The sequence below is a fragment of the Neolamprologus brichardi genome, chromosome 11 (genome assembly GCF_056152115.1).
Source record: "Neolamprologus brichardi isolate AB-2024 chromosome 11, ASM5615211v1, whole genome shotgun sequence".
NCBI lineage: Eukaryota > Metazoa > Chordata > Actinopteri > Cichliformes > Cichlidae > Neolamprologus > Neolamprologus brichardi.
Genome location: NC_142114.1, coordinates 12,201,548 through 12,213,596, shown reverse-complemented (window position 1 = coordinate 12,213,596; position 12,049 = coordinate 12,201,548). Strand labels below are relative to the sequence as shown.

At 39.5% G+C, this 12,049-nt stretch overlaps 1 protein-coding gene and 1 long non-coding RNA gene across 2 annotated transcripts; one reads left to right on the top strand and one right to left on the bottom strand.

Annotated features, from left to right (window-relative positions):
• The first annotated feature begins 2,105 nt into the window (after positions 1-2,105).
• Positions 2,106-11,367, top strand: LOC102783111 (chemerin-like receptor 1). Its single transcript, XM_087847748.1, has 2 exons — positions 2,106-2,127; positions 10,298-11,367. The coding sequence occupies exon 2, from the start codon at positions 10,312-10,314 to the stop codon at positions 11,365-11,367; it is 1,056 nt and encodes a 351-aa protein (XP_087703874.1). The 5' UTR covers positions 2,106-2,127; positions 10,298-10,311.
• On the bottom strand, positions 2,599-3,579 carry LOC102794800 (uncharacterized). The gene is made up of 3 exons (XR_436927.3): positions 3,410-3,579; positions 3,100-3,265; positions 2,599-2,947 (listed from the first exon to the last, which is right to left on the bottom strand). It is a non-coding gene; the product is annotated as an uncharacterized LOC102794800 (long non-coding RNA).
• Positions 11,368-12,049: the final 682 nt, after the last annotated feature.

Sequence of the window (12,049 nt, the reverse complement as noted above, 5' to 3'; positions counted from 1 at the left end):
AAATCAAACAAAACAATATGATGGTCTGAAAAACCCGAGGGAAAAATTTCAGCCTTTATTAGCATGAACAGAAAGATATATAAAAATGATCCAGCCTTGCTCTTGTCATGTCTCCTTCCCCAAGCCTGCACCATGATCGGAAGGTCAGGGATTCCATTCCCATGAACAGCTACCCTGAGGTACCCCTGAGCAAGGTACCGTCCCTACAAACTGCTCCCCAGGTGCCCAATGGCTGCCCACTGCTTCACTGAGTGAATGGGTTAAATGCAAAGAGGAATCAATAAAGTATACATGATTATTATGTCAAACTTGTTTTATATGGGTACATAGACCTAAATGTGTCAATAAGGCCTCAGACTCTCAGCATATTACCCAAAAGTTTTGCAGAAACTGTGTGTGGCTCACCCCACCTATATTAGGAGCATGAACATTAACAAACATGAGATTCATTCCCTGAAAACTTCCTCTTACTATTAGAGATCTTTCTTTATATAGTTCTTTTACAGCTGTAGTGTTGAACTCCAAACCTGAATAATAATAATCATTTTTCCAGGAAAAAATGAAAACAGAGAAACATTTTCTTATTTTTCATGTTCTTCAAGAAATTATTTTGTCCTCACAGTTGGTCTCTAGCCCTGACACATCTAAGTCTGACAGCTCCTCTTCCTCACAGCCTGTCATCCTCACCTCCTCCCTTTCTTCCTACTCCCCTGTCTGACCCCTCCCCTCTTTCATTAACAATTACCTTTTTCCGTAAAGGACACTTAGAGGGCACCTGTTGCTCCACCAACTTTTCCCTATGACCTCCTGGCTGAGAAAATTCACGAGACTGCATCTGTTTTTTACCCTCTCAGCTCTCTTCCTAGAGTAAACCATTTGATCAGTACTACTCCTCTCTTGCCTTTTCCGCCTCCTCCTCTCCACCTTTTTCCCTTCTTTCCCTCCTGTTGTCTCCACTCCCTCCTATCTGAGAATCCTCCTTAACTTCCTGTCCCTCCTCACTCCTCCTCTTAGCTTCTACAGCCCGAATTCCTTCATCAGGTTCTTCCTCTCCCCTCTTAGAAAAACCATAGTGGGGGTTGTCTTAAAGGACAATCCAATCTATCATTGCCATCAATAAAATATTTTTGCTTAACTGCTTCCCAACTCATAAACCTACATCTCCCATCATAATCCAAACATGAGTGCACAAAACACTTACAGAGTGTTACAGTTACAGAGCGACTTGTTTGTCTGTTGACTGACTAAAAATATGATCATATTGATCATTTAGACTGCAGAAGACAAATTATATTACTTTACCCCTAACCAGCAGATGAGGCCTTGTTATGTTTTGCTTTAAAAATATAAAGATATATAAGTCAGCATCGACGATGACCCTAAACCCTAACCATAACCTTTATGTTTTGGAGAAAATGTCATTTTTGATGCATGTTAGTAGGAATTGTTACATTCTTTGCTGACAACGCAACAATTTAGAAAAAGCAAAACTTCGCGTAGGGTTAGATTCCTCAACAATGATGGCTCAGAATTCACAGGCTTAAATATAATGTGTGGTTGTGAAAACCAATTCTAGTGAAGCAGAGTGTGTAGGATGAACGTCATCCTGTGAGATCATAGAGTATTTTTAGAAATGTTGCATTAAAAAGAAAAGCAAACTGACATTATTACGGGAAATCCTTCTCATTTGTCCAAATCTGGTTTTGATCTGTTTGCAAAGGTTTCTTTCAATAAATCTTTTTTTAAAAAATCAGTTTAGCTTCAATCCTCACGTTATGTTTCCACAAGAATCCAACCTTGATGCTGTTGATGTTTTAGTCACATGTTACTTTTTGAAGACACACAAGGTGTTTTTTCAAACTTCTTTCACTACAGCCGTCTTTCACGACTAATAAAGAGACTTCATTTAGATTACAAAACAGGATGCTGACAGAAACCCCATACGGTAGCCACTGGAAAATACAGATGATCTCATTTTGGTTTCAGACTTTTTCTGAAAGCCAAATTCAGCAGGTTTTTTTCTCAGAATGGGTTGAACATACCTCCTTTATATTAATGTGTCACAGTTTGATCAGTGACTCTTCTGGAGTGGATTCATCAACAACCAACAACAGAGCTTTACTAAAGGTAAATAATATTTATTATTTTGCTGCTGTAAAATTGGCAATAATGAACTCAACTAATTTGTTAAGCACTGTTAGACATTTTATTGTATTTTTACATTAACTTACTGGCAACACTATTGCCAGTAAGTTACTGTAATTACTGATCTACAGTATCTTTACTGTTGTGATGTTTTACAGTTCAACCACTTTACTGCAAACATATATTACAGTATAACAGCTTTACTGTAAATGTTGTTTGTGGTAATGCAGCTTTACTGTAAACGTGGTTTACAGTTAGAAAGACTTACCGTGATTAAGTTTTATAGTATCACTGTACTGCAAATGTGGTTTATGGTATAACACTGTAATTGTGTACAGTATAATTTGTGTAGACTGTAATTGTGTTTTACAGCATATAAAATAATATTAACATTCATATTCAATATAAGAACATTTACAAAAAACAATATAATTCAATAAAGTAGTCTCAGAATAGTGAATTAAACCAACATTTATTGTTGATAATTTTTCTTTAACAAGAAAAACATTTTTCAACTGAATAAAAACAATGTCAATAACCAAAATAAATAGAAGCATGAACACGAAAACTACACAGTCCTTCACCTTTCTGTGTCTGATTTTTTTAAGGAAAACAGTTTTTCATTCCACTAAAAACAGGACAAACCCACCAGCATGAACATTAAATAAACTATTACAATTGTAAAACAAAAATCATTTACAAAATGTAATAATTATCAGTGGGTCCCAGGAAATAGAATGTGACATGGGATTTAGATTTCCGTTACCAGGATGGTCGGGTTCAGCGTAGTCTTTATCACCACCTGTCAAAGACACATCATCAATATTCATGTTTGCTCAGGTTATTCACTTGTTCACATCTGTCTGAGATCATTCATACTGTTGTATGGATGTGTGTACAGTATGTATATAATTATCAGCTATGTAAAAAATATTATCATCTCTGTATTCTTACCTAGTTGGAAGTCCTCCATTCAAACTCAGAGAGCCGCTGGAGGAAGGTGGTGATCCGAGGGCTGATGCTTGTAACCTTCCTCTTTACGACACGACCTGTCTTGCGGCTTGTACCAAGTTTTGCAGGGCATTTTGTTCCCATGTCTGGATTGATCCTCACAAAGAACCTTTTAACGGAAAAAAGGCTGCTTTAATTTCAAAATTAAAACATACATTACAGCAATCACCTATATGTTTCTGCAACTGTAGTCAAGCTATCACATATATTTCATTCTTAAATGGTGTAAGCTTTAATGGTGTAAAGTATTTACCTCTGTATCATCTCCAGTGTGATGGACGCTGACTCCTGATACTCAAGGTTGAAAACGTAGTATGACGCAAAGAAGACAGCAAGGGTGCTGGCAAAGTCATGCATCTGCTCAGGCTCATAAAATACCTTGCCCTCCAAACTGATCATCCAGCGGCTTGCAGACATGAAATTATTCCCTAAAAACAGACAAGAGTCCAATAAGACAATGTGCTCACCCTTACAAATAAGGTTTCCACAAGAATGCTGGATAGCAGGCCTCACACTGTACAAAAATAGAATCCACACGGTTTGCTGCTATTTCTCTTATTATTTATTATGTAATGAAAATTATGATCAATTACAGGAAAAAACTGCCTAATGTTTTGGCATGTTAGGCTGTTTTTTCCTGTTGGTCATTGTGTATAATAAATAATAAGAGAAACAGCAGCAAACCATGTGTATTCTATTTTTATACAATATAAAACCAACAAACCCCTGTTAAGTAAGTTGTTGTGGGTATATATACTTATATACTTAACCTAGGTTAAGTATATAAGCTACACTGTTTTCTTTAAGAAAGAGCACCGCTTTTGTGAAGATGGTGAGTTTTAACATAATTCCAATGCAATTCTCATTAAAAGAGAAAACAAACACATTTAAATAGATTAAATACAAGAGAATGACTAAATTAACAACACTGATCAAAGCAAATGACCCACTAATTGTTACATTTAGTGACATGAGCGGTAGACTCAGTGGTCAGGTTGGTGAAATAAGCCTTCTTGTGTGTAACTATGATTGTTAAGGACCAGTGTATTGTAATAATGTAAAATTTGGTGAAATTAGCAAATTACTATTTTTTGTATAAAAACAGCTATTTACTGCATATCGAATTTAAAACCCTCTGAGTCAAAGAGTTTGAAGTCTTCACAAATGAAATATATGTGACCAGCAGTATAGTAATTTAGATAAACCAACCTGCATGCAAATATAAATGAACACATACACACACCAACTTCTATAATATGGTCCAAGCAGTGACATACATCTATTGAGTGCCAGAGTTTCTTCATTATCCTCTTTTTATTTTGGTTTCACTCTGTCAGACATAATGGATAGGCAACAAGGTTTTTGACTTATTGAAATCAAATAAAAAGTCACCCTGTGATTCTTAATTCTTTTAGCTAACTGAGTGCTGACTTCTCATGGTTGTCAGTCAACACAAAGCAACAAAACTGACAAAGTTATAGATGCTGCTTCATGAGTGATACATCATGGCAGACAAAGAAATACAAAATGTCCATGACCTCCTTTTCCGACACCTCTCACAGACTGATAGCGTCATTAGTCATTTTCAGTTTTCATTCAGTTTTTATTCCAGTCATGTCCCTTAATTTTGATGGACTCAATGTTTTATTTCGTATATGTTAATAATAATGATGATGATGATGATGATGATAATAATAATAATAATAATAATAATAATAATAATAATAATAATAATAATAATAATAATAATAATAATAATAAATGTCCTCTTTTTAGAAACATGAACCTATTAAAACCAAACATAAAACTATCTAAACTACCTCTTTATATGAATTATCAGTCTGCAAAACAACAGCTGTGCATCAGCAGGTGTTCATGCATAAGTAGTGTAACATATGATATAAATGTAGACAACAGTTAACCTGTCTATATAGGTCAAACACAACTTGAGCTTTTTGGTCATAATACTCAACTCAACATACTCAACATAGTGACACCATTAAATATGTTATACCAGTGTGTATACATGTCACACAAAAACAACACTACCTCCTTTAATGGCATGTAATCATTTAAAAATCAGTCTTCCTTGATATAACATATAATCAGCAAATATACAAATATGATATACAGTGTTGGGTAAGTTACTTTAAATTAGTAACTTAGTTACATTACTAGTTACTTCTATCAAAAGTAACTCAGTTACTTCAAGTTACTCGTTACTTTCAAAGTAACTAGTTACTAGGGAAAGTAACTTTGGTTTTACTCAGAATTCTCTTGTTAATGTGTTGCTTCCATAGCTGGATACCCAGCGAGAGTGCCAGTCTTCTAGCTTGCTTATTTGCCACAAGTGCACTGTGCCACCTACCAATAGAAAGGAAAAGATAATTTGCATATTTCCACGAGAGAAATCTCACCCCTGGACCATCGTTGATCGCAGACATGATTCTAGCCTACGTCACAGCGTCATGTGCGCTTTTTACATCCAACACAAAAACTGCAGTCGTGGTGCTTTCGATTGTACTCAGAACTTGGAGATTCTTCCTTCTGAATAGGAAGATGTAGGTAACACCAGACTGCAGATGAGCTGCATACAGGACTGGACTGGGACAAAAAATCGGCCCAGGCGCTTTGACGGACCGGCCCACCATTATAGGAAAAATCATAAAGCCTTTGAATGAAAACAAATGCTGTTGTGACAGTGATGTACACTGTTCTGATGATATGTATCAATCTATCAATCGTTTGTTGTCAGATTCAGATTAAAGAATTCAATAAAATAATTATTTATTAAAAGCTAGATATTTTAAATGAGAATAAGAAAGAAAAGTACTTCTTTGTGCCCCCCTCTCCCTGTTAATGCCCTACCTGCCCCCCCTGGCAACACTTTGCTAGACCCGCCCCTGCACAGTTACCAGCTGTCAGCTGCTTAGAAAAGGATCCTGGTGTTATTTGTCTCTTAGAAACAGTTCATAACTTCCCTTCAACTCATTAATGTCACCCAAAAGGTAAACCTGTTTCTCCATCACCTGTTCAGCTCTGATGATTCAGTAAGGACATCTCCTGGTTTCATCTTCACGTTTCCCTCTCACCAGATATCCAAACCGACATCATGACCAGCAGCTTTTACAGCTGTGGCTCCAGCAAACATCAGCTGATACTAGAAAGTAATATTAAATAAATTCTAACAACAGCTGATCAAGCTTAAACGTGCTGTTGTTGTTTAACGCGACCTCCGCTGGTTTCTTCTTTCTGGTGTAAAGTGGGCGATAAACAAACAAGAGACAAAAGCCGATCAGCTGATCATTGATCAGTTTCATGATTGAAGTAGAAACGGGAGAGGGAGGGGGAGAGAATAAGAGAATAAGAGGCAGCTGTGCAGCAAAGACACAGAATAACTCCAGCTTTGTCTGTTTTTCATTGTAGCTGAAGTCCTGGACAAACTGTGTTCCTTTTCACCTCAATACGAAACGCGTAATTTTTTCTCTGAATACGGATTGATTCCGTTTTTTACGGGATGGTTGGCAACTCTAATAATTAACCTTATGAACAAAATAAAGTTCACTTTTAGGAACATCATAGCACCCACCCACCTATAGAAACCCAGTCATGCAAGCTAGTACGCAGTACGAAAAAGTCAGCACAACGAAAATAAACTCCACCTAAACTTGGTTCATATCTGACCCAGATAGACTGCAGGTCATAACTTCTTACCTGAAGTTCAGTTCACCTGACACTCGGACCGGCGGCCGCCTCGGGTACCTGTTCCTGCTGCCTCCCCTTTCCCTCATCCACCTGCTGGCCTCCACCACTTGCTAATGTTACTGAAACTGTGGAAGCTCCGCGATAGCCACCACACAAAGTAATGTGGCTATTGCCCTCCCCAGAGACATTGCGTCAGACATTGACCCCCAACACACCTCCCACCTCTACCCCCTTCACCCTCACCCTCCCCAATCCAGACTCAATGACCACCACCACCCTCTCCAATCTAGACTCAACGACCTCCATCACACCTCTCACCCCCCTTTCCTCCTCCCTGAAACTCAGAATACACACAGAGGATGTGAGCCAACTATTTCAGAAACAGAAGCCCAGGAAAGCCCCCGGACCAGACGGTGTCTCACCCTCCTGCCTCAAAACCTGTGCTGAACAGCTGGCTCCCATCTTTACTCGCATCTTCAACAGATCCCTGGAGCTGTGTGAAGTTCCCTCCTGCTTCAAACGCTCCACCATCATCCCTGTTCCCAAGAAACCCACCATCACAGGACTGAATGACTATAGACCTGTCGCCTTGATGTCTGTGGTCATGAAATCCTTCAAACGACTGGTGTTAGCCAATCTGAAGGACATTACAGGCCACCAGCTGGACCCTCTGCAGTTTGCCTACCGGGCAAACAGGTCAGTGGATGATGCAGTGAACATGGGGCTGCATTACATCCTGCAACACCTCGACCGCCCGGGAACTTATGCCAGGGTCCTGTTTGTGGACTTTAGTTCGGCTTTTAACACCATCGTGCCTGAACTTCTCTCCTCCAAACTCTCCCAGCTCAGCGTGTCACCAGCTACCTGTCAGTGGATCACCAGCTTCCTGACAGATAGAAATCAACAAGTGAGGCTGGGGGAGATCACCTCTTAAACTTGGTCCCTCAGTATTGGTGCCCCTCAAGGATGTGTCCTCTCACCACTACTGTTCTCCCTCTACACTAATGACTGCACCTCCAAGAACTCGGCTGTTAAACTCCTAAAGTTTGCAGATGACACCACTGTCATTGGCCTCATTCAGGATAGTCATGAGTCTGCATACCGGCAGGAAGTTGAGTTGCTGGTACTCTGGTGCAGTCAGCACAATCTGGAGCTGAACACTCTTAAAACTGTAGATATGACAGTGGACTTCAGGAGACATCCCTCAACTCTGCCCCCCTTTACCATATCAGACAGCCCTGTGTCGCCTGTGAAGGTCTTCAAGTTCCTGGGTACCACCATCTCCCTGGACCTGAAGTGGGAGACCAACATCAACTCCATCCTCAAAAAGACCCAGCAGAGGATGTACTTCCTGAGACAACTGGGGAAGTACAGTCTTCCACAGGAGCTGCTAATCCAGTTCTACACTGCGGTCATTGAGTCTGTCCTGTGCTCCTCCATCACAGTCTGATATGGTGCAGCCACTAAACAGGACAGGAGCAGACTGCAGAGGACTGTACGGGCAGCAGAAACGATCATTGGCACCCCCCTGCCCTCCATCCAGGATCTGTACCTCTCAAGAACCAGGAAATGGGCAGGGAGAATTATCACAGACCCCTCACACCCTGGACATATACTTTTTGATCTGCTGCCCCCTGGCAGACGGTACAGAAGCCTGCAGACCAGGACCACCCGACATCTTTCCCCTCGCCATCACCCTTCTAAACAGTTGACCTGTCACACTGCTCCCACTGCCAGACTGCAACTGCACCTTATGTACATTCTGTATTCATTCCACCTCATTTCATTTCTGTATTTTATATATATAAGTTTAGTTTGGTTATTTATAGTTGGCTTACACAGCTTTGTGTATGTATGTGTATGCATGTGTAATGTATATATAGACGTGTGTGTGTGTGTGTGTGTGTGTGTGTGTGTGTGTGTGTGTGTGTGTGTGTGTGTGTGTGTGCGTGTGTGTGTGCGTGTGTGTGTGCGTGTGTGTGTGCGTGTGTGTGTGCGTGTGTGTGTGTGCGTGTGTGTGTGTGCGTGTGTGTGTGTGTGATTTACATTGCTGTGCTTGAGAGCCACCATCTACCGGAACCAAATTCCTTGTATGTGTCTGCACATATACTTGGCCAATAAACACGATTCTGATTCTGATTCTGGATACCGTTACCCATCCCTACTCATTACTACTGAAGTCTAGAACTAATTCATTTTCAAAATCTGTAAAGGAATTTGTCACTGTTCATGGTCTTCTATCAAGAAATAATCTATACAACAAAAGCTAACTACATTTTTTTTCTGTGCCGCTTTCATAGTCTTGATTACATCTGAGCTATCCCACATAGCAAAATAGGTATGGCCCACACAATGTGTTTACACATGGCCCACATACCGCAAAATTTGTTTAGAACTCTTAAAGATGTCAAACAAGCAAGCTCCTTTAAGCAATTACATTGGTGTTCCTCCACCTCCAAAGAAATGTCAGAAGGAGTCCGAACTGCAAAAGAAGTGCGTATTCTCGGAAAAGTGGTTGCAGGAGGTGAGCTGGCTTCAAACAAATGATGAACGCACAGTGATGTGGTGCAGAATATACGGCATATTCCGATAAGTAGGTGACCTGCTCTACCTCCTGAGCTACAGCAACCCAGTGGTAGACACGAGTAAACCCTCACTAGGTTTTGGATAAAGTGTACTCTCACAAACCTTTCAAACCTGCATTTGATACGTTTGCTACCAAGTAAATGACTTCTCTCCTAGCCACTTTGTCACACATGGCATTTGGGTCTTCTAAATAAAATAGGAAAATAGGAACATAAATAGTGACATTATTGCCTGGCCAACATCTGGTTGACATACACCCTGCCATGACGCCAGTCGGTCAGAAGTGCCAGCTTGATGCCAGACCCAGGGAAGACCTGTTTTCTATGAGCCTGGGCCACATAATCAGAACGGGGTTTTTGTATGTATTTTGTATAGTATTTTTTTTTCTCTCTTATTTTCTTTTCTAAATGTACCTGTATATTGTTCAGATGTTGAAATAAATGACCAATCAATCAATCAATCACATAAACCAAACCACAATTGGGCCAGATGTCCCATGCCATCACATAAACAGTGCCATCTACCCCAGGCCTGGCCCATATATGGATGACATACCACTTACCATGCCAGAAGTCAGCCAGCAGTGCCGGCTTGAGACCAGATCCGGGCCAGACCTGTCTGCTATGTGGGATCTGACTTACAAGTGACCCTTCACTGCTAAATGCAGTCAGTGTTTAATTGAAGTAGTTAGTGTTTAAGATTTATTTACAACTAACTAGACATTAAGTACCAATTGAAAAAAATGACTAAATATTCATAATGCAATTAGTTGTAAAAGAAACAAAAAATGAAAGATGAATTTTACGTAATGCATTTATCTTTTCTTTTTTTTTGTGTGATACCACTACAGGTCCCAAGGCAGTGATGGAGATGACCACTAGATCTTTTCATCAATTCAACACAACCACTGCACCTGTTTACCAGTATGCTGAGTTGAGACATTCTCTCAACATTATGTGTGCCATTTTTCTCTCCGTGGTCTTTGTCCTTGGTGTGCTCGGGAATGGAGTGGTTATCTGGGTGAACTGCATTAAGAAAACTGTTAATGCAGTTTGGTTTCTCAACCTTGCTGTGGCTGACTTCTTCTTTTGTGCATTTCTTCCCATTACAGTTACATACCTGTTACAGTCTCATTGGCCTTTTGGCCAAGTCATGTGCAAGTTAAACACCACTTTACTCTTTCTAAACTTAATTGTTAGTGTCTACATTCTGGTGGTGATCAGTGTGGACAGATGTGTTTCTGTGGTGTGGCCGGTCTGGGCTCACAACCACCGAAATGTACGCAAGGCATCCTATGTGAGTCTGTGTATTTGGTTGGTGAATCTGATATTCAGCATTCAATGGTTTTTCTTTATGGAAACAAAGGAAATGAATGACACTAAAGCCAAAATTATCTGCTTCAACAAGTTTGCTCTTCATGATGACTTAAAATCATCATCTTTCATTCAGCTGGTATTAGTCACCCGCTTTCTCGTGGGATTTGCAATCCCCTTCTCTGTCATCGTCTGCTGTAATGCCATCATAATCCATCGTCTGAGAAGAAGCTGCACTCTGGCAAGGAAATCAAGTCACACTTTTAAGATCATCACTGCCATAATCATTACTTTCTTTCTGTGCTGGGCTCCCATTTACATTATGGGTCTAATTCAACTTGAGAAACACAAATCTGCTACTATAAGTGGAACATTAGAGTTTGTCCTGGCTATCGGGATCCCTCTCGCCTACTGTTTGGCTTGTCTCAACAGCTGCCTGAATCCACTGCTGTATGTGTTCATGGGCCAGGATTTTAAGAATCAAGTCCACAAATCTATCCACAACATCTTGGAGACTGCCTTCCAGGAAGAAGTTCCTCGCTCTTATATCTATACAAATGCAACCACTCAGAACAATAAGAAGTCAGAGTCTGACACACAGTTGTAATGCGATTAAAGAGATGACAACATTGTACTGTACATAGTGACTTTAACTGTGTCTAACAAATAACCTTTTCTTTAAATGCATGGATCGGATCCTCTCAAATTATAGAGTTAATCTCTTATGATTTAATAATATTAATTTTAGGAATGTTGATCAAAAGCATTCTCTTTTTTAACTATATTATATATTATTACTGTGATATTGTACAGCAAGTGTAAGGGGGCATTTGAAACACCTTGGAATGCTAAAATATTTTAGTGTACCTTCTTAACATTCGTAATCAAAAAACAAAATAATGCAATGCCTATTATGCACAGTATTCTCCATATGTACCAAAAACAAGTGAGAAACACATAAAAAGTGACAAACAGGAGCAACTTAATATATCCATCTATACTACCTGCAATTGTCTCAGTCCCTGTATCTTTTGCCCAAGTTTTTATTTTCGCAATAATTTTTGTATTTGTGTTTATTTATTTTGGGTTTTGTACTTTTATTTACAAATTGTGGAAATGGATTGTTTTCTTTCTGGTTGTCTCAGTTTTGTGTTTATGTTTTCTTAGTTTTACTTATTTTAGAACCTAGTTTTCTCTGTGTCCAAAGTAGAGATGGCACGATACCACTTTTTTGTGTCCGATACCAATACCGATATTATAAATTTGGATATCTGCCGATACCTATATGA